This window comes from Rhinopithecus bieti, unplaced genomic scaffold (genome assembly GCF_001698545.2).
Source record: "Rhinopithecus bieti isolate Rb0 unplaced genomic scaffold, ASM169854v2 scaffold_42772, whole genome shotgun sequence".
Lineage (NCBI taxonomy): Eukaryota > Metazoa > Chordata > Mammalia > Primates > Cercopithecidae > Rhinopithecus > Rhinopithecus bieti.
Window position 1 is genome coordinate 2,563,283 of NW_016818842.1, and position 27,255 is coordinate 2,590,537.

At 49.7% G+C, this 27,255-nt stretch overlaps 2 protein-coding genes across 5 annotated transcripts in view; one reads left to right on the forward strand and one right to left on the reverse strand.

The window, feature by feature from the left end:
• LOC108518944 (E3 ubiquitin-protein ligase TRIM50) overlaps positions 1 to 14,362 on the reverse strand; it is a 16,238-nt gene extending 1,876 nt beyond the window's left edge. Inside the window, exons 1-6 of one of the 3 annotated variants that reach the window (XM_017857680.1) lie at positions 14,282 to 14,362; positions 9,893 to 10,303; positions 6,028 to 6,123; positions 4,688 to 4,918; positions 4,554 to 4,576; positions 2,435 to 2,559 (exon numbers count right to left, since the gene is read on the reverse strand). In XM_017857680.1, coding sequence (XP_017713169.1) covers positions 2,435 to 2,559; positions 4,554 to 4,576; positions 4,688 to 4,918; positions 6,028 to 6,123; positions 9,893 to 10,294 — 877 coding nt within the window. In that variant the 5' untranslated portion in view covers positions 10,295 to 10,303; positions 14,282 to 14,362. Of the gene's footprint in view, positions 1 to 2,434; positions 2,560 to 4,553; positions 4,577 to 4,687; positions 4,919 to 6,027; positions 6,124 to 9,892; positions 10,304 to 10,945; positions 11,110 to 14,281 lie in introns of those variants that run through there. The other 2 variants (XM_017857681.1, XM_017857679.1) reach the window with 2 other exon arrangements.
• Positions 14,363 to 14,540: 178 nt separating this feature from the next.
• Positions 14,541 to 27,255, forward strand: part of FKBP6 (FKBP prolyl isomerase family member 6 (inactive)) — a 30,631-nt gene continuing 17,916 nt past the window's right edge. The window contains exons 1-7 of one of the 2 annotated variants that reach the window (XM_017857683.1): positions 14,541 to 14,697; positions 14,951 to 15,068; positions 15,730 to 15,819; positions 16,517 to 16,719; positions 18,034 to 18,153; positions 26,249 to 26,443; positions 26,876 to 26,985. In XM_017857683.1, the coding sequence (XP_017713172.1) occupies positions 14,653 to 14,697; positions 14,951 to 15,068; positions 15,730 to 15,819; positions 16,517 to 16,719; positions 18,034 to 18,153; positions 26,249 to 26,443; positions 26,876 to 26,985 (881 nt within the window). In that variant the 5' untranslated portion in view covers positions 14,541 to 14,652. Of the gene's footprint in view, positions 14,863 to 14,950; positions 15,069 to 15,729; positions 15,820 to 16,516; positions 16,720 to 18,033; positions 18,154 to 26,248; positions 26,444 to 26,875; positions 26,986 to 27,255 lie in introns of both variants that reach the window. The other variant, XM_017857682.1, reaches the window with a different exon arrangement.

Consider the following 27,255-nt stretch of genomic DNA (forward strand, 5'->3'; position numbering starts at 1 on the left):
TCCCCACCCCTTCCTGCCGCCCAAGATGCCGCAAGGAAAGAAGGCCAAGGGGGAGAAGGTGGCTCTGGCCCCTGCTGGCGTGAAGAAGCAGGAGGCCAAGAAAGTGGTGAATCCCCTGTTTGAGAAAAGGCCTAAGACTTTTGGCCCTGGACAGGACTTCCAGGCCAAAAGGGACCTCGCCCACTTTGTGCAATGGTCCCGCTCAGTCAGGGTGCAGGGGCAGATAGCCATCCTCTATAAGTGGCTGAAAGTGCCTCCCACTATTAACCAGTTCACCTGGGCCCTGGACCGCCAAACAGCTATCCAGCTGCTTAAGCTGGCCCACAAGTACAGACCAGAGGCAAAGACAAGAAGCAGAGACTGTCGGTCCTGACTGAGAAGAAAGCTGCTGGCAAAGGGGACGTCCCCACTAAGAGGCCACCTGTCCTTGGAGCAGGAATTAACACCGTCACCACCTTGGTGGAGAACAAGAAGGCTCAGCCGGGCCAGGCGCAATGGCTCACGCCTGTAATCCCAGCACTTTGGGAGGCCAAGGCGGGCAGATCACTTGAGGCCAGGAGTTTACAAGCAGCCTGGCCAACATAATGAAACCCCATCTCTACTAAAATACGAAAATTAGCCGGGCATGGTGGCACGCGCCTGTAGTCCCAGCTACTTAGGAGGCTGAGGCAGGAGAATCCCTTGTACCTGGGAGCCGGAGGTTGCAGTGCGCTGAGATCACACCACTGCACTCCAACCTGGGTGACAGAGAGAGAGTCTGTCTCAAAAAAAAAAAAAAAAAGGCTCCGCTGGTGGTGACTCCACACAGCCTGGGTCCCATCAAGCTGGCTGTCTTCCTGCCTGTGCCTGTGTTGTACAATGGAGTCCCTGACGGCATCATCAAGGGGAAGGCAAGACTGGGACGTCTAGTCCCCAGGAAGACCTGCACCACCATCGCCTTCACACAGGTGAACTTGGAAGACAAAGGAGCTTTGGCTAAGCTGGTGGAAGCTGTCAGGACCAATGACAACGAAGGTGATGAGATCCGCCGTCACTAGGGAGGCAGTGTCCTGGGTCCCAAGTCTGTGGCTCACATTGCCAAGCTCGAAAAGACAAAGGCTAAAGAACCTACCACTAAACTGGGTAAAGCGTACACTGCTGAGTTAAATGTACGAACAGGATTCACAGTTCACAAACTGCAATTTCTTTCCTCCTTTCCTTTCCTTTTTTTTCCTTCATTCTTTTCTTTCTTACTGATGAGGTCTCCTCTGTCGCCCAGGCTGGAGTGCAGTGGTGCGATCATAGCTCACTGCAGCCTCCCAACTGCTGGGCTCAAGCGATCCTCCTGCCTCAGCCTCCTCAGGAGCTGGGCCCACAGGCACATGATACCACACCCCACTAATTATTTTTTGTAGAGATGGCATCTCACTATGTTGCCCAGGCTGGTTTCGAACACCTGGCCTCAAGTAGTCCTCCCACCTTGGCCTCCCAAAGTGCTGGGATTGCAGGTGTGAGCCACCGCGCCCAGCCCCTTCTTTTATACAAACCCTATTTTTGCTTTTGGTGGATGAAATCACTCTGTTAGCAATCTCCCTTATGTACAAAACAGCATGCTAGTAATAAAGGAATGAAATGTGTTTGAGTTGTTTTCGACAGAGAGCAAGAACTAATAGGTTGGTTCAAAAGTAACTGCGATTTTTGCCATTACTTTTAAGGCCACTTGTCCTTCGAGTAGGAAGACATTTTTTAAAAGGACATCACTTTTGGTTTTTTTTTTTTTTTTTTTTTTTTGAGAAGGAGTTTTGCTCTTGTTGCCCAGGCTGGAGTGCAATGGCGCCATCTCAAGTCACTGCAACCTACGCCTCCCCGGTTCAAGTGATTCTCCTGCCTTAGGCTCCCAAGTAGCTGGGATTACAGGTGCATGCCACCATGCCCGACTAATTCTTATATTATTAGTAGAGACAGTGTTTTACCATGTTGGCCAGGCTGGACTCGAACTCCTGACCTCAGAAGATCTGCCCTCCTCAGCCTCCCAAAGTGCTGGGATTACAGGTGTGAGCCACTGTGCCCAGCCAAAAAGTATATTACTTTAAAAAGTAATGGCAAAAATCACAATTACTTTTGTACCAACCTAATACCATTCATGAAGCACTAAACTGCAACACACGTATGTCTACATACAAACTCTGCAGCCTGGCTGGGTGGGTGCTAATAGCCCCACTTTACAGATGAGGAACCTGGGGCTCAGAAGTGACACAACTTGCCTAGCCACCAGCTAGGAAGGGATGAAGTGATCATGAACCCAAGCTGTTCAGAAACTCAGTCCCATGTTCTCACCAGGACCCTCCGCAAACCTCCGTCTGAGTGCTCTGTAGCTTATTCTCTGATACAATCAATGAACTGCTACCCGCCCTGGGCGGCAGCCCTCAGGAAGGAGGACGGGTCAGGGCCTCACCTGGCAGAACTTTCTGGAAGAGCCTTTTCCACACAGTCAGCTTGATGTCAGCCTGGTGGAGGCCTGGCTTGAAGGAGATGGGGCTGAATGCGCCTTCCAAGGTCCGGGCCTGCGGCAGCTCTGCTCTGCAGGTGACAGCACATAGTACAAGAGAGCAATGTATCATGTGGCCCCCCATCCCTCCATCCTATCTACATCTGCCCAGCCAGATCCACAGCACAGGACTGCAGTCACAATGCTCATCAATGCCCATCGTCCCCTCCTCTGCACAGCCCTTCAGAGAGGACCCATCTCCTTCTGAGAAGGGGAAATGCTCTATAGCGGTGCTTCTCAGAGTGCAGGTTTGGGGACCAGCAGTGTTGGCTGGAAAATGGTCCAACCTGTTCCCAGTGGAAAGCCAATGGTCCACCTGGGAAATGGTCAGAAATGCAGGTTCTTAGACCCCATACCAGACCTGCCAATCAGAAACCAATTATGGGGGCCAAGTAATGTGTCTTTTTTTTTTTTTTTTTGAGTCAGAGTGTCACTCTGTCACCCAGACTGGAGTGCAGTGGCGTGATTTCGACTCAGTGCAGCCTCAACCTCCTGGGTTCAAGTGATCCTCCCACCTCAGCCTACCTAGCAACTGGAACTATAGGCATGCGCCACCACGCCCAGCTCATTTTTTCTATTTTTGGTAGAGATGGTTTCACCACGTTGCCCAGACCGGTCTTGAGCTCCTGAGCTCAAGCAATCTACCCACCTCGGCCTCCCAAAGTGTTGGGATTACAGGCATGAGCCACCACACCCGGACTTTTTTTTTTCTTTTCTTTTTTTTTTTTTTTTTGAGATGGAGTCTCACTCTGTCGCCCAGGCTGGAATGCAGTGGCGTGATCTCAGCTCACTGCAACCTCCGCCTCCCAGGTTCAAGCGATTCTTGTGCCTCAGCCTCCTGAGTAGCTGGGATTACAGGCATGCACCACCACACCTGGCTAATTTTTGTATTTTTTGTAGAGACAGGGTTTCACCATGTTGGCCAGGCTGGTCTTGAACCCCTGACCTCAAGTCATCCTTCTGCCTCAGCTTTCCAAAGTGCTGGGATTACAGGCGTAAGCCACCTTGCCCAGTCTCTGTCCCTTCATTTAAACTCATGTCTCCTGACCAAATTGTCTGTAAGACTAAAATAAATGTGAGAAACAAGGAGTCTCCCAAAAACAGGGAGTGAGGAAGGCTTGGGAACTGCACGTGTTCATTTGTTGGGTCTAGAACATGGATCCACTCTCTTCCCACAATCTACAGAGCAAGTTTCAGGCAGGGCTGATACTGCCTGCTGCGCAAGGGTGAGGAGGGCAAGCAAGGGATGGCCAGCGCTCCTGGATGTTGCTTCTGGCCATTTCCCACCTCTCCCAGCTCCCACTCCTCCTGATATCCTGCCTTACACCCAGCCACCCTGAACTTCTCATAACCAGAGGCTGCACACCACTCCCCCTTTTACAGGACCTTTCCCTTGGCTTGCCTGGCAAACTCGGGTCCTGGGCCCTTCTCTGCCAGGCCCCCCAGACACCTGCTCCTCCTCTAGTGTTTTGTTTTGTTTTCTGAGACAGGGTCTCACTCTGTCACCCAGGATGGATCATGCAGTAGCATGATCGAGACTCACTGCAGCATCACACTTTTGGGCTCAAGCAATCTTCCCACCTCAGCCTCATGAGTAGTGGTGACTCTAGGCTCATGCCACCAGGCCCAGTTAATTTTTTCTATTTTTGTATTTTTTGTAGTGATGGGGTCTTACTATGTTGGCCAGGCTAGTCTCGAATTCCTGGTCTCCAGCAGTCCTCCTGCCTTGGCCCCCCAAAGTGCTGGGATTGCAGGCATGAGCTACCCTCCTCTAGTATTTCTGTAGCTTGAGTGAACTTCTGCTGTCCTAGGTACCCACAGTTCACCATCTGCCTCTCCACTCGTCTACGAGACCCTTGAAGGCAGGGATGTGACTTTCCTCTGTTTTCCCCAGGCTCAGTTATAGAGTCAGCTGTGGGCAACTGCTTGGGAGGCGCTGGTTAAGCCGAATGGAGGAACCAGTGGAGCTGAGATGCCTGTGCCTGCAGCCACCAGACCCTGGCTGAGCTCTCTCCAAGGTTGTTACCTGGAGGCCATGGAGTGGAACTTCTGGAAGGCAAGAGAGAGGGAGGTTAAGGCTAGAAGGTGCGAAGCCAGGACACTGTTGGGAAGGGGAAGACCCTGGCGGGTATGGGGACAGGACACCCCCCGTCCACTCACCTGGATGAACTCGTGGTGGCCCTCATTGCCGAACTCTTCCAGCACACACTCGGCTTGGGCCAGCCGCTCCCGGGTTCCCTGGGCTTGCTCCAGCTGCATGTCCAGGGAGGCCACCAGGCCACGGGTGTGACCCCCTATCCCCTCCAGGCAGCGGGCCTTCTCCTCGTCCACCAAGTGGTGCAGCTCCTGGAACTCACGGCGGATCACCCAGCTGAAGACATCCGACTCATTCTGGGACAGGGAGGGCTGGTCACTGCAGAGTCACAGCCAAGCTGCCAGGCTCTGTCTGGCTGGCCTCAGGGTCCCCAGGGCCTTCCTGACTGGGCTGGTCCTGGGACCTGAGACCCAGGGGAGGCTGCATGGCCTGACGCCGGGCAGGGAGTTCACCCCATGCTTGGGGAGCCCTGGAGGTGGCCATGGGGAGGGTGACCCCAGCTCCCATTTCAAATGGAGTGGCTCTGCTTTGGCATGTTTTAATTTTTTTTTTTTTTTTTTAAGAGACAGGGTCTCACTCTGTTGCCCAGGCTGGATTGTACTGGCATGATCATAGCTCACTGTAGCCTTGACCTCCCAGCCTCAAGCAATCCTCCCGCCTCAGCCTTCTGAGTTGCTGGGATTACAGATGCCGCCACACCCCACTTTGCCTATGTCAGCTATCAAATGTGCATGTAAGATTTTGTTTTATCACAGAGTTCCACACCTGAAGGAAAGCAGGAAGGCCCTGGGCGAGCAGGCTTTGCTGTGAGGGAGCCAGAACTCCCTGCAGAACCCTGAGCTCTGCCTCTACCAGGCAGGGCTGATACCACCTGCTGCGCAAGGGTGAGGAGGGTAAATGAGGGATGCCCAGTGCTCCTGGATCTTGCTCAGCTCCTGTTTCTGTTTCACAGCCACCTCCAGGCTGGGGCTCCACACCTCCCAGCCCCATATGCCTCTTATTTCGGGAGATCTGCCAGGGCCCAGGACTGCCAGCCTCTCCATGCCTGTGCACCCAGGTACTGGGAGGGCACCATGACAGGCTGGCAAGGTCAAGCAGACACAGGTGGCACAGGGGCGGAGGAGTCACGCCCATGCTTTGAGCTGTTTACCCCCCGGGACTCAAATCCTGGGTTATCTCAGTCTCAAGGACACAGAGGGCAAAAGCCAACCTGGAGCCAGTCCTGACAACAACTGGATTGAATTCCCCTGAGAGGATTTGCACTTTCCCCACCCTGCCCCGGAATGCTTTGAGCTCTGGCTTTCTATGGAAGGCCTGGTTTTCTGTAAAGGACCAATGAGCACTGAGCTCTACAGGAAAGTGAAGGTGGCCGGTCCCAGGCAGGGGCAGAGGGAAGGGCACTCACGACAATTCGGGTCCGGTTGTTCACCAGTTTGGCGATGAGCTCATCCACCTTCTTCTGCTCCTGCTTCAGCTCAGAGATGAGGGCTGCGAGCTCCTCCTGGAGGCAACAGGCCATGGCCCCATGAGCAGCTGATCTCTCCTCCTCTCAGCTCCTTGGGTCACCTTCTTGGGAGTATCCCAATGGCCACAAGCACTCCCAAGGAAACCAGGGTGGGAACCAGGGCCACTCAGGTATCCTTGAGTCCAAAACAGGTTAAATTGTTCAAGAATAGTCCAGGCACAGTATCTCATGCCTGTAATTCCAGCACTTTGGGAGACTGAGACAGGACTTCACTTGAGGTCAGGAGTTTGAGACCAGCCTGGCCAACACGGTGAAACCCCATTTCTATTAAAAATACAAAAATTAGCCAGGTGTGGTGGTGCACACCTGTAGTCCCAGCTGCTTGGGAGGTTGAGGCACGAGAACCACTTGAACCTGGGAAGCGGAAGTTGCAGTGACCTGACACCATCCCACTGCACTCCAGCCTAGGTGACACAGTGAGACTCTGTCTCAAAAAAATAAATAGATAAATAAGATAAGATAAAATAATTCAAGAATATTCTAGTCTGGGCACAGTGGCTCATGCCTGTAATCCCAGCACTTTAGGAGGCCAAGATGGGAGGATCACTTGAGGTTAGGAGTTTGAGACCAGCCTGGGCAACGTAGTGAGAACCCATCTCTAAATTTTTTTTTTTAAAGAATATTCTGCATTGACAGCAGGAACTTCCCAGGCATAAGAGGGTCTCGATGTCACCCCTCTGCATGACATGGAGAGAGTCACTAAATGTTACAGCTACTGGAAGTCACCATATGATCCTGGCAATTCCTGGATTGAATGCTGCCTGTAGGGGACCCACCAGATGGACTCTGTGGTCACCAGCAGATCCTGAATTAGTGGGTATTTAATCAGGAGCCATCACCAAAAGGCCAGCGCCAGGTGAGGCTAATTCTAGGGCCAGTGCTGCTTACCTAGGCCTGGGTTAAACCTGGTGAATCCCCACGCCTATAAACACCTGAATCCATTCCTGGTGGACTTGGACACAGCACGGATTTGCGACCTCCCCAGGCTGACATAAATGCACTTCTCCTGGACTGCCCTGGCCCCAAATCTGGCCTAGCTTTGGGGGTGCCAACCGGGACTCCTGGACCACCAGCTACTCCATGACTTGACCACAGCCCCCATTGGTTTGTACTCATGCAGTGTACGGAATCTTTGGCTTGGATCGTGCCCAAGCACCAGAGAGCTGCAAGGGGCTTTCAGGAAGGGAGTTGGGTAAAGAACAAAGCACTTGCTGGCATAAATGGACAGAGTCCTTGCTCTGGAGAATGAGGCTTCAGAACATCTCACAGTGGCCCCAGAAGGGCATTCCAATGCCACCCTCCCCAGGCAGACAGACGGGACTCATTCCTTCCCAGTGACAGGAACTAAGTTATGCAAATCAATGCACCCATCAATCGAGCATCTCAAGATCTCAATAAACAGGAGGCAACAGGAACACCCAAAAGAGGGCAATAAATGAGTGCAATTTAGTTGCATTCTGTGTTGCAGCAGAGAAGAGCCTTGGGATCATCAAAACCCAAATCTGGCTGGGTGCAGTGGCTCACGCCTGGAATCCCAACACTTTGGGAGGCCGAGGCGGGAGGATCACTTGAGGCCAGGAGTTTTGAGTCCAGCCTGGACAAAATAGTGAGACCCTGTCTCTCCAAAAAAAAAATTAAGCCCAAATCTAAAACAGGGACCCAAGCTGGGCCACTGGATCCTAACCACAAAGGACAGACAAGCTCCCAGCCTGTTTCCTTCCCTCCTTCCCATCAACTAATAAAACATAAACTCAGCTTCCTCACCTGTAGTTGGCATCCACCTTCCAGACTCCCCTAAACCTGCTCTTGCCAAGAGAATCAGTTCTTACTGCTACATCTAACACTTTTCAGTCCTCAGAGATATTTCACACAAGTGACCTCCTCCTTCAGTGCTCTCTCTGATTTCCGGGAGGCCACACTCAGCCAGTGTTCCTGCTCTGAGGATTCTTTCTATCCCTTTTTCAGGGCTCTCTCTCGCTCAATCCAGATTTTAAGCCTGGTACCCCTTGGGGTCATCATCGATGTCTTCCCTTATCACTATGTAGACTCTCCTGGACTGGTCTTCTCCATCAAAGGGGACTTCAGTGACCTCTTGCCCTGAGCCGCATCGCTGTCCTGGTCTACATGCCCCCCACCCTGACTGCACATCCCCAGGCACCTCCTGCTCCACCTGCCCATGACAGATCCTTCCCTGCGATCACTTCATCTGTGCAAGGGGAGATTACAGAGCTGGAGTCAACCTCCCCGTCCCTCACCCTCCTTGCCACACACAGCTTTGTCAGGGTTTTTTTCTTTTCGAGATTTGTCTTTGGTCTGCCCCAGGCCTTTGTCCCAGTTCCCACCAACTTAGGTCCTGGCACCCTCATCTCTCGCTGTCCTTCTGCCTCACCCTCAAAGCTCCCCTCTGCCAGAGGGATCTAAGCACATCACCACCGGCTTCAAACCCTCCAGCCCCCGCCTTGCTCCCTCATCCTGTGAATAAACTCCAAATCCCTTCCTGGGTCACACTGGCCTCTCCAGACCCTGGCCGCAGCTTACCTCGCTGGCCCTATCTCGCCCCCACCCATGCTCCTTCCAGCTTTATGCTGGGATTACAGGAGTGGCCACTGCGCCCGGCCAACCAGGCTAATTTTGAAACTTTTGTAGAGACAGGGTCTCACTATGTTGCCCAGGCTGGTCTCAAACTCCTGGACTCAAGTGATCCACCCACCTCGGCCTCCCAAAGTGCTGTTATTATAGGCATAAGCCACCCAGCCACGTGTTTTATAACAGGTGGTTTATATATATAACACCCAGCCAGGTATTACTATTACTCGTCTTAAAGAATGATCTGCTAGGTTTGGTGATGGCCTACAAAGGCAGGAATTCACTGATTCAGCATTTTGGACATTTACAGTGTGCCAGGTATGGCTCCAGGCACTGAAATACACCAGGGGACAAAATGAAGTCCCCATCCTCATGCACTAGAGAGTGCAAACAGGGGAGTGTCCAGAAACAAACAAGGAGCCTAGGGCAGTGCCACATGCCTGTAATTCCAGCACTTTGGGAGGCCCCGGCAGGATTGTTGGAGGCCAAGGAGTTCAACACCAGCCTGGGCAACATAACAAGACCCCATTTCTACAAAACATAAAAAAATGAGCTGGGCATGGTGGTGTGCACCTGTAGTCCCAGCTACTGGGGAGGCTGAGGTGGGAGGATTGCTTGAGCCTAGGCGTTGGTGGCTGCAGTGAGCCATGATCACACCACTGCACTCCAGCCTGGGCAACAGAGTGAGACGCTGTCTCCAAAAAGAAAGAAGAAAAAGAAAGGGGGGGGGGGGGAGAGGGAGGAAGGGGGGGGGGGGGGGGGGTTGGGGGGGGGGGGGGAGGTGGGGGAAGGGGGGGGAGAGAGGGGGGAGAGAGAGAGAGAGGGAGAGAGGGGAGAGAGAGGGGGAGAGAGAGAGAGAGAAAGAGAGAGAAGAGAGAGAAAGAATAAAAACAACCAGAACTGCAAATAAAAAAAAAAGGGGGGGGGGTGAGCGCGTGACACCAGGGAGCTCCCCATCCTGTGCATGTGGCTTCAATCCTCGGCACCTGGGTTGAGCTGCCGCTCAAATGCTAAGGAATGAATGCCCCAGGGCAGGGCTGGAGGGAAATCGAGGATAGCTGGATGCTTTTGGTGCCAGGTGATGGCGCCAGAGAGCACAGGATCCGGTCCCCGCGGGCCCCGCCAGCCCCGCCAGCCCCGCTGCACCGTCGCTCCCCACCTTCATGCGGCTGTAGACGGTGGAGACGGGCGTGACCGGGTGGTGCTGGTGGGAGCCCAGCAAACCGCAGAGGCCACAGATGAGCTCCTGGTCCTTCTCGCAGAAGAGGCTGAGCGGGTTCCGGTGGTGCACGCAGACCTTGGGCTCCGGGTCCCCAGGGAGCCTCAGGGCTTCGATCACCCGAGCCAGGGAGACGTTGGGCGGCGGGGAGCTGCTGCCGTCCACCGCCTGCCGGCACACGGGGCAGCGCAGTTCGGCGTCCAGGTGGCAAGACAGGGAGACCAGGCAGCCCTTGCAGTAGGAGTGGCCGCACCGCAGCATCAGGGGCTCCTTGAAGACCTCCAGGCAGATGGGACACTGAAGCTGGTCCTCCAGCTCCGGCAGGCTCACCTGCCAAGCCATCCACACTCACTGCCCAGGATGGAACACAGGCATCGGTCCTCAGTCCTGTCCTCTCCCCTCCCTCTGTCCAGCACTCACCCACCACCCTCAACCCTAAGGAGCACCAGAATTTTAGAGGAAACACTTTCAGTCCTGGATCCCGGTCCTAACCCACATGACCTTGGGCCCCAGTTTCCCCAGCTGTAAAACAAAAGACTGCAATGAAAAAACTGGTCCCTTGAAGATACACGTGTGTGTGTGTGTGTTTACATTTTTTACTCAGATTTGGAGACAAGCATGAAAGGGGCCATCTGCAGGGTCATTTGCAATGACACTAATAATGCAAGGTCCAGCCCCAGCAGGCATCTGGACCTAGAACTGGACAGCAAAACCCAGGCAAGCTCTCCACCTTCCAGATCAGTTCCCAAACTTTCGAGAAACTGTTGAAAGCATAGGTGTAATAGATCTAGAGGTCCACCTTCAAAAGTGCTTCAAGAGGTCTCCAGTGAGACCCAGAACTCTACATTTATAGGTGACACTCCCAGGTAATTCTAAAGAGCCTGGAACCTACAAGGCCTCTACCCTGATCTCCCACCTGCTCCCCTACTAAAGCTTGTCAATGACACAGGAAAAGCACCAGCAGCCCCCAGGGAGAGCCCAACATTGGAATACCTGGCTTCTCAGGATCCGCTGGGCCTCCCACTACGGCCTCAGGCCAGCATCACTCATCCGATGGATCAAGAGATTGCTCAGCCTTTTCTTCTTCCCAGCAGGGAAAGAGCAGGCACAGAGACAGAAGTGGGGAGTGCAGCTGGACGCCTGCACCACTGCCTGGTCTCTGCCCCTTCTCTCCTCCCCTTTCCCAGCAACACTCCTGTGTCCCCAAGGTCAACAGAATCAGGTGGAAACTGGGTTACATCACGGGACTGGGAAGGCAGCCTTTGTTGGGCCTGCTCTGATAACATTCAGGTGCTGGCCTTGGCCGCTGTGGGGGAGGGGCAGAAACAGAGGTACTGGGCACACCGTCCACACCTCACGACCCTGACAGGAGCAGACAGGTGCTGGCCTTAGCCCCACTGTGGGAGGGGCAGAAACAGAGAACTGGACACACCGCACACTCACGACCCTGACCAGGAGCAGACAGGTGCTGGGAAACAGTTCTTTCCTGAATCTCAAACTCTTGCTCTTACCTCCTTTTTTGGCGGGTGAGGGGCCTTGGGGGCAGGGGAAGACAGATCTTGCTCTGTTGCCCGGCTGGGAGTGCAGTGGCGTGTCACAGCTCACTGCAGCCTCTCAACTCCTAGGCTCAAGCCAACCCTCCTACCATTCAGCTGCTGAAGTAGCTGAGACTGCAGGCACATGCCACCATGCCAACTTAATGTTTTAAAAAAAATTTCGTTAGGTACTGGGTCTTGTGCTTTGTGCCCAGGCTGGATTTCAGCTTCTGGCTTCAAGCAACCTCCTCCTTGGCCTCCCAAAGTGCTGGGGATTACAGGCATGAAGGCCTTACTGCACCCAGCCCTTCCCCTCTCTCCATTTTTTTTCTATACAAACTGGGTGATGGTTCCAATCTATTTAATTTTTTTATTTATTGTTTTATTTATTTAGTAGAGACAGGGGTCTTGCTTTGTTGCCTGGGCGTTTTTGAACTCCTGGGCTCAAGCATATCCTCTCCTGCCTCAGCTCCCGAAGTGCTTGGGATTACAGGTATGAGCCACCAAGCCTGGCCTCTTTTTATTTATTTTTTATTTTTTTGAGATGGAGTCTTGCTCTGGTCACCCAGCTGGAGTGCAGTGGCGCGTTCAGCTCACTGCAACTCTGCTCCCTGGTTCATGCCATTCCCTGCCTCAGCCTCACCCAGCAGCTGGACTATACGCACGCCGCCACACCCGGGCTAATTTTGTAATTTTTAGTAGAGACAGGGTTTCCCATGTTAGCAGGATGGTCTCGATCTCCTGACCTTGTGATCCGCCCACCTCGGCCTCCCAAAGTGCTGGGATTACAGGCCGTGATGCCAACTGGCCCCGCCACTTAAGATTTTTAATTGAGGTATAACATAATACAAGTGTGCAAAATCTTAACCCCACAGCTTTTATAGAAAAACACTTGGATGTTTATCCCTCCCACCCTCAGCCTCCCCGAAGGTGCTTGGATTCAGGTGTGCACCAAGCCTGGCCTCTTTTTTTTTTTTTTTTTAAAGAGATTTGAAGGTACCCTTTTTAGATTTTTTAAAATCAAGGTATAACATATACAAGTGTGCAAATCTTAACCACACCAGCCTTGATAAACACCTGCGTTACGTACACACCACGCTGAAGAGTCAAGATGTAGTGTTCCGAGAAAGCTCCTCCTGCCTCCTCCCAGTCATACTCCTAACAAGGACAGCACTGGTCCTTATTACCATGTTGTCATGTGGCCTGTTTTTTGGAATTTCACATGAACAGCATCATGTAGAAATGTACTCTTTGTGTCTGGTTGCTTTCGACTCAATAATATGAATTGTGAGCTTTTTTTTTTTTAATGTGAAGTCCTTTCAACGTTTAGAAATTCAAGTGACACTCTGTTAATACAGGTTTTGTTTGTTTTTTGAGACGTTTCACTCTTGTCGCCCATGCTGGAGCACAGTGTGTGATCTCTGCTCACTGCAACCCCACCTCCAGGTTCAAGTGATTCTCCTGCGTCATGCCTCCCAAGTAGCTGGGGTTACAATGCGCTCGCCATCACGCCCAGATAGTTTTTGTATTTCTTAGTAGAGATGGGGTGTTTCATCATGTGGGGCCAGGCTGGTCTCAAACTGCCTGACCTCAGTGATCAACCCGCTTTTGGGGCCTCCCAAGTGCGGGATTACAGGCGTGTAGGCCCACACCTGGCCCTGTTACAGAGTTAATGAATATTATGTCCATGATAAACTGCTGTGGTTTTGAAAAGTATCCTCTAGTTTTCTTTTTTTTTTTTTTTTGAGACGGAGTCTCGCTCTGTCGCCCAGGCTTGAGTGGCAGTGGCGATCTCGCTCACTGCAAGCTCCGCCTCCCGGGTTTACGCCATTCTCCTGCCTCAGCCTCCCGAGTAGCGGGACTACGGCGCCCGCCATCTCGCCCGGCTAGTTTTTTGATTTTTTAGTAAGAGACGGGGGTTTCACCGTTAGACCAGGATGGTCTCGATTCCTCCCTGACTTCCGGTGATCCACCCATCTCGGCCCTCCCAAAGTGCTGGGAGGGACAGGCTTTGAAGCGAACCGCGCCCGGCCCCTAGTTTCATGTGTTGGAAACTTAACTCCCAGTTGGGGCAGTATTGAAAGTTGGCTACAGCCTACGCCTATAATCCCAGCACTTTGCGAGGCCAAGACAGGAGGATCGCTTGAAGTCGGGAATTCAAGACCAGCCTAGGCAACAAAGCTACAAACCATCTTTCCAAAAGTTAAAACTGAAAATAAATTAGCTGGGCCTGGTGGTGCACATCTGTAATCCCAGCTACTGGGGAGGCTGAGGCAGAAGGATCTATTGAGCCCAGGAGGTGGGGGCTGCAGTGAGCTGAGATCCATCACTGAACTCCAGCCTGGGCTCAAAGCCAGCCTCTGTCAATCAATCAATCAATCAATCAATCAGTCAATCAGTCAATCAGTGTCTCGTCTGGGCCTAAATTTCTCCAGAACACAATGGAAGAAGGAAAGTGGAAGAAGGTGGAAGTAACCCACAGCTGGGAGCCCTGAACTCTGCTGGTGGCAGATGGCTCTCATGTCCTCACCAGGTTGCCCTGCAATCACATGCTGCATCCTTTTTCCTGAACCTGCCCCACGTGCCCCACCACGCAGCCACTCCGAGGGTTCCTTCAAGGGTGGCAGCCCTGTCACGTGTTCCAAAAGTGCTCCCCTGTGCCCTGACGGCCTCGCCATGTGTCCCATCATGCCCCACACGCTCCCACTGTGTGCCCCACCTCGCACCCATGCCCCATCATGTTCTGTGTGCTCGTTAGGTGCCCCAATATTCCCCGCGCGCTCCCATTACGTACCCAGCCTCACGCCCCTGCAAGTTCCCCATCATGCTTTCTGTCGCTCCAGTTAGGTGCCCCATTATGCCCCGCGCGCTCCAATTACGTGCCCCACCTAACCCCCCCACGTCCGTGCCCCATCATGCCCCACACGCTCCGGTTACAGGCCTCGCCTCGCGCTCCCTCACATGCCCCATCATGCTCTGCACGCTCCCATTCTGTGCCACCACCTCACGCCCCTGCACGTGCCCAACGTGCCCTGCGTGGTTGCGTTACGTGTCCCATCACGTTTCGTGCGCTCCCATTACCGGCCGCACCTCGCACCTCACCGCGCGGCACAAGTAGTTCCAGAGCTCGCGAGAGCCAGGGCAGTTGGCGGCAGTTGGAACGAAATGATGAGTGCCTTCTCGTGGCCCCAGAATGGAATGCCGCCATCGGTAGGGTCTGCTGGGTATAAAGGGGCCTTCGGAACCAAAGTCACAGCTAGGGAGGGCAGCGGGGCGCACCAGGCTGAAGGCTCACGCCACAGGGAGGGCAGCAAGGACATGGTGGGAAGCGCCTTAAACCAGGGAGTCCTGGAAGGGGACGACGCCCCCGGCCAGGTGAGGGCCCGGACGTTTCGGGGCGTCGATGACGAGGGGTGGCCGGGTGGGTCTGAGGCTCTGAGGCCTGGCTTTCATTCTCCACCAGTCCCTGTACGAGCGGTTAAGTCAGAGGATGTTGGACATCTCGGGGGACCGGGGCGTGCTGAAGGATGTCATCCGAGAAGGAGCTGGAGACCTGGTGGTGCCTGATGCTTCGGTACTAGGTGTGCCCTGGGGCCGTTTGTCCGCAGGATCCGTGTCATCGCACTCTCTGTTGGGGAAAGAGAGGCCACATTTTCAAAAAGCATTTAATGGGGTTGGAAATGCTTTGTTTGAAGTGGATTTTGTTTTGAAATGGGGCTCGCTGAGTTGCCCAGGCTGGAGTGCCGTGGTGCGATCATAGCTTACTGCAGCCTCCACCTTCTGAGCTCAAGTGATTCTCCAGCCTCAGCCTCCCAAATAAGGGATTTACAGGTGCGATCCACCATGCTCGGCTAATTTTAAATATTTTTGTAGAGATAGGGGACTCTGTATGTTGCCCAGGCTGGTCTCAGACTCCTGGACCCAAGTGATCCTCTCACCTCAGCCTCCCCAGTAGCTGGGATTACAAGTGTGAGCCGCAGCTTCCGGCCTGAAATAGTTTTTTTAAGAGGAAAGCTAGGGACCCCTATGTCCCCTTTGCGTGATGCTTCCACGAAGCTCTTGAACCTCTGAGCCGAAGGGCAGGCACCCAAAATGCAGAGAGAAGATTTATTCCTGTATCTCAGGGTGTCGGGCAGCTTAAGCTCATCTGATCGCGTTGTTTCTGTGTGATGATGAGACTCGATATTATGGAGGCATGGGTGTTTTGGGTCCATTTTCTTTACTTTCTTTCTTCTATCCTAGTGAAATACTCTGGATACCTGGAACACATGGACAGACCCTTCGATTCTAATTACTTTAGGAAAACTCCTCGGCTAATGAAACTTGGAGAGGGTAAATTCAGAGTGGGAGCTGGAGAAGAAGGGATTGTTTAGGGGCGAGATGAGGCAGAATACCTCAGGCTCGGAAGTCTGCTCAGAGCACAGGTTCTTTGAGTTGACTTTGCTGAGGTTGGGTTTTGGTAAAACAGCCATGTTCTCTCCCCTTGAGACCTGGGCATTTGTGAGATGGCTTAACAGGCAAGGTATCTTTGCACTCTGACTTAACTAACCACTAGGAATGTTTCTTTGTTCATTTATTAAGTAAAAATCGATCGAATGCTTACTTCTCACAATACATGGTGAAAAGAGAGGATGTACTGAGAAGATTAGAACATCTCCACCCTTAAGGACCTCACAATGTAGTGGAGGAGACTGACCTGCACTCAGCTCACTTGGTAGAATCAGATGAGTGCCTGGGAGGTGAAAGCCGTGTTGTGGGTCTGCTTAATGGAGGCATGATTAATTCTAGCTGGGAGGTTCAGGGAAGGCTTCCTGGAATAGGGGGCATTTGAACTGAGCCTGGAAGTTTGAATAAAATTTCTATCGGTAGAAGCTGGGCATAGGCTCAGGAGGAAGACATTGCAGGAAGAGGGAACTGTGTGAGGGAGACATGGAGGCCAAAGTACTGCTGACTTAGAAGGGGAAGAAACTGATAGCATTGAGCAGGATACTGAGCAAGCTTCACCCACCTTCTTTGTGTCTTCTTACAGATATTACACTGTGGGGCATGGAGCTGGGTCTTCTGAGCATGCGGAGAGGAGAGCTGGCCAGGTTTCTGTTCAAACCGAACTACGCCTATGGAACTTTGGGCTGCCCTCCCTTAATCCCCCCAAACACCACTGTCCTGTTCGAGATTGAGCTGCTTGACTTCCTAGACTCTGCTGAGTCAGACAAGTTTTGTGCTCTCTCAGCTGTAAGTTCCAGAGCACAGATGTCAGCACTTTACAGATAGACGAATGGGTTGCTGTTTTTGGTAATTCTTCTAGATAGCCTGCCCAGCTGCTGATTGTCCGCTCCAGGGTCCCCGCGCGGCGCCTGTGTGATGGTGGCGGAGTTCCTCTGCTTCCTAGTCTGTGTTTGTCTTAGTGATAGCTCTCCTGTGTAGATAAATGCGCTGGGGCGAGGTAAGGCTGTGAGATGGAGGATTTGTGGTTTGAACTGATTTTCCGGTCACCCTTTGCCTAGTTCTCCCTGTGAGACAGCACTTGCTTTTCATCATTGTTTGGTGTCCAGCAAGGCAGGCATTGGTAGCTCATAACTAGGGTGACTAGATAATTGATTGTCCAGCCCAGCACAGGTGAGAGTAAAAGGGGCCATTCACTGGAGGGGTTACCCATGACGTCGGGTTTAAACTGAGACAGTCCCAGGCAAACTGGAATGTATGGCCACTGTCCTTACCACTTAAGTCTTGCCTCCTCTTTGTAGCCTTTCACTTAACCCTGTCCCTTAGATGCAGGGCTTCTGACCCCGTCAGCAGTCACAGGCACTGTCTTTATCATGCCATCTCACACTGACTCTATCTGTGGCCTTAGAGGTCCTTCCCAGGTTTTGTATCTTCACATGGTATCTCTCCAGCTAAATTGTCAGCACTCCAAGTGAGGGAGCTCACCCTTTATTCATCCTTCCAAGATTAGAGTTTCTTGCAGATGCCTGGTCCCACCTGTGGTGTACTGGGTTAGGATCTGTGGGGGTGGGGCCGGGACCAAAGAGGCTCTATGGGTGACTCTGAAGATGGCCAGGGTAGAGCATCACGACCATAAAGACCACCAGGGCCCTGAGCAAACCAAGACCTGTTCGATGCTTGGTGGCCAAAGAGTGGTTTTGGGCACTGACTTCTGTGCTTGGCAAGCTCCATCAGTTTCTAATTCCCTGGGAGACTGCTTTCTCAGAGAACATCGGGGGAAGACTGAAGAAGTAGACTTCCTTCTGGCTCTAGTGTGTAAAATGGGACCGGTTATAACACCTGTGTGGCCTCTGTCAGATTCAGAAGTGACTCCAACACAGAAGGCTGTAAACAGAAGTGCATGATCTGAAAAAGAAGAGCTCACAGCTGTAGTAACACTTCTTTCTTTCAATTACTTTTTTTTTTTTTTTTTAAATGGAGACGTGTTCTCACTGTGTTGCCCAGGCTGGTCTCGAACTCCTGGGCTCACGTGTACTAACACTTTGCTTGTGGTGTTATGGCTTTTGGGTTTCCCTGCTGAATATTCCTGTCTCTGGTCCTCAGGAGCAGCAAGACCAATATCCACTTCAGAAGGTCCTTAAAGTGGCAGCTACAGAACGGGAGTTTGGCAATTACCTTTTCCGCCAGAATCGTTTCTGTGATGCCAAAGTGAGATATAAAAGGGTAAGAATGATTTAACAGTTAAGTGTAAGTTTAGATCCTGAAAACTTCCTTGTTTAAAAAACACAGACTTGGCCGGGCGCGGTGGCTCAAGCCTGTAATCCCAGCACTTTGGGAGGCTGAGACGGGTGGATCACAAGGTCAGGAGATCGAGACCATCCTGGCTAACACGGTGAAACCTCGTCTCTACTAAAAAATACGAAAAGCTAGCCGGGCAAGGTGGTGGGCACCTGTAGTCCCAGCTGCTCGGGAGGCTGAGGCAGGAGAATGGCGTAAACCTGGGAGGCGGAGCTTGCAGTGAGCTGAGATCCGGCCACTGCACTCCAGTCCGGGAAACAGAGCGAGACTCCGTCTCAAACAAAACAAAACAAAACAAAACAAAACAAAACAAACAAAAAAAAGTATCTTATATTAAAAGAATAGTATTAATACAAGTTTTGAAGTGAAAGCATATATTTTCTACCAAAATTTTATTAATGAATGGAGTTACGTTGTTTTTACATTACTTGAAGTGGATGCAAAATCAAATTTACCTTGAAATTAATTAAATGTAAGCTTCACACCCCCTACTTTTTATTAGTAGTACTTGACCATATTTTTCTAAAGATGATCACAAAAATTGCACAGGTTTCAGGCCCCATAAAATTTGGGTCCACTTACCACTGGCGGAAGGAGTTTTCTGTCTGAATTATGTGTTTAACAATCATAATATTTTCTTTAAAAATGTACATTTGGTCATATTATTTTATTGTTTTTAATCTCTCAGGTGTGATAAACTTATTTGTTCACAGTTCTTCATTTCTCTCTGCCTTTCCTACGTTTTCCTGTGGTGCAATCAATTTCCTCGTCCCACTGATTTTGAAGTTGCTTTGCCAGAGGAATATGAGTGAATGAGAAGTATGCAATGGCCTTATGGGGAGTAGCTCTTGCCCCCTCATCTTCTGCCCTTCTCTCTGAGTATTATATGCTCCAAATAGTGGCTGCTGCTTTAACCTGGGTCCTAGAATAAGAAGACATACAGCCTAACCACAGTTGGCGCAAGCCCAATCAACCTACTGCCCTCCTATAAAGTGAGTGAGAAATAAATGTTTGTGTTTGCACCGAGATTGGTATTACTGTAGCAAAGCCAGGGTGATTGCCATTCTGCTTACTTTTTCNAACAACAACAAAATCTTGTTACCACTTAGGTTCCTGTTCCTTTCTACGTGACCTGTGTTTTTCCTCTGTAGAGATGAAGATCATTTTTTCCAGCGTTCCTAAATTTTACAGTGATGTGCCTCTGTGTGTATGTATTTTAAAATTTGTGTTGAGCCCATGGTGTATCTTTTCATTCAGGAAACTTTTCCTCCACTCTGGGAAACTTTCTTGAGTTATTTCTTTGATACTTTACTCTTGTTCCCTCTGCCATCTTTTTCTGGAACTCCTATTATCAGACCTCCTGCACTGAGCTTCTGGCTGTCCCTACCCACGCAAACTAGTTTCCATCTTTTCTCCTGTTTGTGTCATTGTCTGGAAGCTTTCCTTGACTTTTGGCCACCTCTTCTAATGAATTTTTCATTTAAAATTGTGGGGCCAGGCACAGTGGCTCACACCTATAAGTCCAGCACTTTGGGAGTCCAAGGTGGGAGGATGGCTTGAAGCCAGGAGTTAAAGATCAGTCTGGGCATCATAGCAAGATCCCATCTCCACAAAAAATAAATTTTAGGAAATTGAAGGGCTCTTTGTTCTTCCCCTCCCCAGCATTCTGTTCTTGTTTCATGACTCTATTATTTCATATATTTAGACTGTTGATTATAATTTAATCTCATTCTTTTTCTGTTTGGTTTTTCTACATATTGGGGACTGTGTCCTTTTGCACTAAGTTTGTCAATGACCTAAAGATGGTTTATTTCTCACTCATGTAAAAGGTTAGAGTAGAGGCATGCAAGCCAGGGCCAGTTGGTGACTCTGCTCCAGACATTTTCACATACCCAGTTCTCATTTCTAGGGTGGGACTCTGGCCTTGTAGTCCAGGATGAGGGTCTCTGAGTTCTAGCAGCAGAAGGAAAGAAAGGCTGGGGACATGTACGGCTCTGTTAAGGAAGGTTCTTGTCATATGACACTTCTACTGAATTATGTTTTCCAGAACCTCTTCTCCAGGCCTTGCCTAGCTGCAAAGAAGGCTAGCAAATATCTATATTCTGGTTGTACATATTCCTGGCCAAAAAAAAAAAAAGTCCTGTTACTATGAAGGAAGGGAGAGCAGCTGCTGGGAGACAGGAGGCCCCCTCTTTCACGGAGGCTTTCCTCAAATGGCTGGTGATCTTTGATCACTAAGATTTAAAAGAGACATCACAGAGCTGATTGGGAACTCCAGGTACTTGGTGGGGCAGGTGTCAGTATGGTGAAAGAGAGACTGCACACGTCAGAGTGCGTAGGTGTTTTCTCAGGGTCCATTGAGTCCTCCTCTTTCTGCCCCGTGCACATGCCGAGGGACCAGCATTCTGGGAGCCGAGCAGGGCTGCAGGACAGAGGTTCTCATTGTCTGGTGTTGAGATTCCCTTTCATAGCCTCATTACCAGTATACTCACCTTCCTTCCGTCTGTTCCAGCCTGCCCCCAAGTCAAGGGCCTCATTGGTTCCATTTTCCCAGAAAGTAGACCTTGTGATTCCTGAGGCCATCTGGACACATAGGGGCAATGAGGGTGGGGGGAACATTTTGCCTGACCTCCTTTTTTCAGCCCCACCAGATAGCTCTAATTACTGGTTCCATCGGTTCCCAGGTCTTTCCAGGTTCTGAGGGGCAGATCAGTCCCTTTTACATTGTCACCACTCTGTGAAGTCACCACACTGCCACCCACCCTGACCCCTTGGGTTTATTGGTCCTTTTCCTGTCCTTTGCTCATGTTGGAGTACTACCTATCTTAATCCCTTAGAGATGGAGAAAGTAGGGATGTGTGTGGAGCCTGCCTTGCTGAGCTAGAGGTTTTGCATGTCTTTTCCTAGTGCAAAGTTTCTCAGTCTTTGGAGCAGCGGACTAACATTGTCACCACCACTGTGTCTCCACCTTTTGCTCAGCATTTTCTGGGTCTCACAAGAAGTATTGGGGTTCCTGCTTTCAAGGGATTTGAATCTAGGGAGATAAAATGCAGTTCCAACAGCTAACCAATATCTGTGGTCTGAATGTTTGTGTCTCCCCAAAATGTGTATGTTGAAACCTAATCATCTGTGATATTAGGAGGTGGGGCCTTTGAAAGGTGATGAGGTCATGAGGATGAAACGCTCATGAATGGAGTTAGTGGCCTTATAAAAGAGGTCCCTGAGAGCTGTCTTGTCCCTTCCACCATAAACACTCAGCAGGAAAAAAGATGAGCAAAGGTACGGAAGTGATCAGAACCTATTCAGGCCACAGTTGGTAGATTCCTAGTCAGAAATGTAGGTTACATCTAAGGAATCATAGGAGGCGGCCACATTCAGGAAGACATTCAAATATGCGTAGGTGGATTTGGACTTGAAGAAGTGGATGGCAGGGAACCACTGAGGAAGAGTGTGTTGATCAAAGTCATATTTGGGGAAGAGATAGTAGTTGTGCTGGAGCTCGTGAAAACTCAAAATTTCAATTGTAAAATTTTCAGGAGTTTTGTGCCCTGGTTAATGTCACTTTGGTAGCTTGAAATCAGCTCTGGTAGGAATATTTACAGCACAGGAATAGGCAAATGCTACAAAGCAGGGCTCCACCTCCCCCCAAGAGCTGGCTATTAAACATGTACCGTCACACCACTGTGTGCAGGACATGTCAAATGACAAACTTCATTTTAATGAGGATCTGTTTCATGTTAGGCACTGTGCTGGGTGTGCTGCGCCTAAAGCTGTTAACGGGATCCGGGAATGTGTTAAAGCAGTTGTGAGTTGTGCAAATAGAAGAAAAAGCTCTGGAAGTACTTCCACAAAATGGATGGTTAGACTTGATGAAGTTGTATATATAAGAGATCAAAGAAACAGAAGAAGGGAATTACTTGAAGCTTCCTGGTATGAGAAAAAATTTTAAACCAAGGAATAACTGGGAAATGAATGTGTTACTTTCAATTTTGATTACTCATGGGAATGAGCAGGTAAGCGGGCCTGTAGAAAACTGTTTCCAGGTGACAACTGGCTTCACAATTTCATTTGGGTATGAGAGCAGGGTTCAGGCGTGAGGTTCCAGCTTGTGATGTGAACGGGACCCGAATCCATTCGGTAGGTGTGGAGACAGTTGATGGGAACTTGCCTGGTGAATGCCCAGAGTTTAGAGATGGAAGGGAAGACCAAGGAAGGCTCATGACTTTCTGCCTGTGCTGCCATCTCCGGACACATTTTCCAGTTCTTCTGTTTTTTGGGTTTTTTTTGTTTGTTTGTTTGGCTGGTTTTTTTTTTTTTTTTTTTGGTTTTGTTTTGTTTTGAGACAGAGTCATGCTCTGTCTCCCAGCCCGGAGTGTATTGGTGCCATCTCAGCTCACTACAACCTCCACCTCCCGGGTTCAAGCGATTCTCCTGCCTCAGCCTCCCAACTAGCTGGGATTACAGGCACTCACCACCACGCCCAGCTCATTTTTTGTATTTTTAGTAGAGATGGGGTTTCCACGTTGGCCGGGCTGATCTTGAACTCCTGACCTCAGATGATCTGCACACCTCGGTCTCCCAAAGTGCTGGGATTCCAGGTGTGAGCCCCCCGCCCCCAGCCTTCCAATTCTTCCATTCTACTTGCACCTTCCAAATGGACTCCCAGGGAGTGCAGGCTCTGCCTTCACCCATTTTTATTGTTTTACTATTTTTTTGTTGAGATATGATTCACATGCCATAAAATGTGTGCTTTTAAAGTGTCCAATTCAGTGGTTTTTAGTATATTCACAAAGTTGTGCAACCATCACCACTATCTAATTCTGGAACATTTTCCTCACCCCGAAATGAAACTCACAATTCTTTGGTCCCAGATAGCCTCTGTTCTCCTTTGTTTCTATGGATTTGCCTATTTGGGACATTTTGTGTAACTATAATTGTCAAATATGTGTCATTTTGTGGCTGGCGTCTTTCACTTAGCATGTCTTTGAGGTTCATCCATGTTGTAGCATGTACAAACCTCATTCTTTTTTGTGTTTTGTTTTTTTTATGAGATAGAGTCTCTGTCGCCCACGCTGGTGTGTGATGGCATGATCTCAGCTCACTGCAACCTCCGCTTCCTGGATTCAAGCGATTCTCCTGCCTCAGTCTCCCAAGTACCTGGGATTACAGGCACCCACCACCACACCTGGCTAATTTTTGTATTTTTGGTAGAGACGGGTTGTCACCATGTTGGCCAGGATGGTCTTGAACTTGTGACCTCAGATGATCCACTACCTTGGCCTCCCAAAGTGCTGGGATTCCAGGCATGAGCCACCGTGCCCAGTCCCTCGTTCTTTTGTGAGGCTGCTTTTCCGTTGGATGGCTCTGCTGCTCTTTGTCCATTCGTCAGCTGGACATGTGGGTTGTTTCCACTTCGTGACTATTATGACTGATGCAGTGAGCATTTATGTACAAGTTCTCATGTGAACGCCTGTTTTCAGTTTTCTCGGGTATGTGCCTAGGAGTACCATTGCTGGATCATGTGAGAACTGTCAAGATTTTTGAGGAACTGCCAAACTTTCCTACAACAGCTGCACCATTTTACATTCCCACCAGTAATGTGCGAAGCTTCCAATTTCTCCACATCTTCACCAATACTTATTTTGTATTTTTAAAGTGAGGCATCCTAGTGGGGGTGAAGTGATGTCTCACTGTGGTTTTGATTTCCATTTCCCTGATGACTAATGACATTGGACATATTTTCATGCATTTAATGACTATTTGTCTGTCTTTGGAAAAATGTCTATTCAGAGTCTATGCATATCAGAAAATTGGGTCGTTTGTCTTTACACTGAGGAGTAAATGTTGTTGATGTGCTCTGGATACTAGACCCTCAACAAATATAGGATTTGCAAATGCTCTATGCCGTTCTGTGGGCTGTCTCCACTTCCTTGGTAGTGTCCTTTGAAACACAAACGTTTTATAATTTGATGAAGTCTAATTCTTTGGTTATTTGTGCTTTTGGTGTTATATCTAAGAAACCGTTTTCAAATCCAGGGTCACAAAAAGTTACACCTATGTGTTCTTCTAATGTCTGATAGTTTTTTTTTTTATATGAAATGCTTCATGAATTTGCATGTCATCTTTGCACAGGGGCCATGCCGATCTTCTCCCTGTCTTTCCAGTTTTTAGTATACGTGCTGCCGAATCGAGTGCAGAGTCTTAGAGTGTTAACTTTTACTTTTAGGGCTATGCTTCACTTTAGTTAATTTTTACATCTAGTGTGAGGTAAACATTCTTTTGTATGTTGATAGCCTCTTGTCCCAGCACTATTTGTTGAAAAGACAGTTATTTTCTCCCATTGAATGGTCTGGACACTCTTATTGAAAATCAGTTGACTATAGATATATAAATCTATTTCTGGACTCTATTCGATTTCATTCATCTACATGTCTGTCCTTATGCTAGTGCTACACTGTCTTAATTACTGTGGCTTTAGGAAGTTTCGTTTTTTGTTTATTTTTTTCTTTTAGTAAGTTTTGAAATTGGGAAATATGAGTTCTCCAGCTTTGTTCTTTCTCAAGAGTATTTTGGCTATTCAGGGTCCCTTGAATTTCCATATGACTTTTTTTTTTTTTTTTTTTTTTGCGATGGAGTCTCGCACTGTCACCTAGGCTGAAGTGCAGTGGTATGATCTCGGTTCACCACAACCTCCGCCTCCCATGTTCAAGTGATTCTCCTGCCTCAGCCTCCCATGTAGCTGGAATTACAGGCACCTGCCACCACACCCAATTTTGTATTTTTAGTAGAGAGGGGGTTTCACCATGTTGGCCAGGCAGGTCTCGAACTCCCAACCTCAGGTGATCTGCCCGCCTCGGCCTTCCAAATGCTGGGATTGTAAAGGCGTGAGCCACCGCACCTGGCCACCGTATGAATTATCTAATCAACTTGTCTGTGTCTACAAAAAAGGATGTTGAAATTTTGGTAGGGTTGCATGAATATGTTGACCAGTTGGGGAAATATTACCATCTTAATATTAAGTCTTCCAATTAATGAACATGAGATGTTTTTCCATTTTATTTGAATCATCTTTAATTTTTTTTTTTTTTTTTTTTTTTTGAGATGGAGTCTCACTCTGTAACTCAGGCTGGAGTGCAGTGGCGCCATCTCAGCTCACTGCAAGCTCCGCCTCCCAAGTTCACGCCATTCTCTTGCCTCAGCCTCCTGAGTAGCTGGGAATACATGGTGGTGCGCACCTGTATTCCCAGCTACTCGGAAGGCGGAGGTTGCAGTGAACTGTGATCACTCCAGCTTGGCGACACCACCGCACCCGGCTAATTTTATGTATTTTTAGTAGAGATGGGGTTTCACCATGGTCTCAATCTCCTGACCTCGTGATCAGCCTGCCTTGGCCTCACAAAGTGCTGGAATTATAGGCGTAAGCCACTGCGCCTGGCCATCTTTAATTTCTTTCAACAACATTTTGTAGTTTTCAGTGTGCAAGTGTATCATTTGTTTTAAGTTTATTGCTACTTATGGTATTCTTTTTGATGCTATTGTAAATGGAGTTGTTTTCTTAATATCATTTTTGGGTTGTTAATTGCTAGAGCATAGAAATATACCTGACTTTTGGCAGGGTGTGGTGGCTCACACTTGTAAACCCAGCACTTTGGGAGGCCGAGGTGGGCAGATCACAAGGTCAGGAGATCAAGACCATCCTGGTCAAAATGGTGAAACCCCATCTCTACTAAAATATGAAAAAATTAGCCAGGCATGGTGGTGCACACCTGTAGTTCCAGCTATTCGGAAGGTGGAGGTTGCTGTGAACTGATATCACTCCAGCTTGGTGACAGAACAAGACTCCGTCTCAAAAAAAAAAAGAAAAAGAAAAAAGAAATGTACCTGACTTTTTAGGTTGATCTTGTGTCTTACAACCTATAACAGCCAGTTTTTAGCTCTGATAGTTTTTGTGTGTGGATTGTTTAGGGTTTTGTAGGTAAGGCTGTTACTCCTCTTGACCGTCTGCCTTGCCTCTGCACAGGCCTTGTTGCTTCTGCGCCAGCGATCAGCACCCTCTGAAGAGCAGCACCTGGTGGAGGCCGCCAAGCTTCCTGTTCTCCTGAACCTGTCCTTTACATACCTGAAGCTAGACCTTCCCACCATAGCCCTGCGCTATGGAGAGCAGGCTTTGATCATTGACCAAAAGAATGCCAAGGCCCTCTTCAGGTGTGGACAGGTGAGTTGGAAGCCAGTGACTTGGGAATAAACAACCAGAAAAAGGTAATAGGAGTGCTCAACTCAGCTACTGCATAAATGCTCTTTTTTTTTTTTTTTTTTGAGATGGAGTTTTGCTCTTGTCGCCCAGGCTGGAGTACAGTGGTGCAAATTTGGCTCGCTGCAACCTCCGCCTCCTGGGTTCAAGCAATTTTCCTGCCTCAGCCTCTCAAGTAGCTGGGATTACAGGCGTGCACCATCATGCCCAGCTAATTTTTGTATTTTTAGTAGAGATGGGATTTTGCCATGTTGGCCAGGCTGGTCTCAAACTCCTGACCTCAGTTGATCCACCCACCTTGTCCTCCCAAAGTTCTGGGATTACAGGCGTGAGCCACTGCACCCAGCCAGATGCTGTTTTTCTAACTGTGTTTTTAAAGTTCTCTCCTTGGGACAGGCTTGTCTTCTCCTGACTGAGTATCAAAAGGCCCGGGATTTTCTAGTTCGAGCCCAGAAGGAGCAACCCTTCAATCACAACATCAATAACGAGCTGAAGAAACTGGCTAGGTGAGCTGTGTTTGCAGGAGCATGAAGAGAGGAGATGGGTGGGGTTGCAACTCTGGTGTGTCCACCTGGGTAAAAGATGGTCTGGCGGTGTTGCCCAGAGTGTTAGGAGGCAGCCCCCTCTGCAGCTGGGTTTCTGAAGTGCTTAGCAGTGCGCTGCACCAGCAGTTCCCAGAAAGCAGGTGGGACAGACTGCCAAACTATATATCTCCATCATCGCCCACCTTTCTGTTTCCCCTACCGCAAATAAGCACCCCCTAGAGAGGCGGGAGG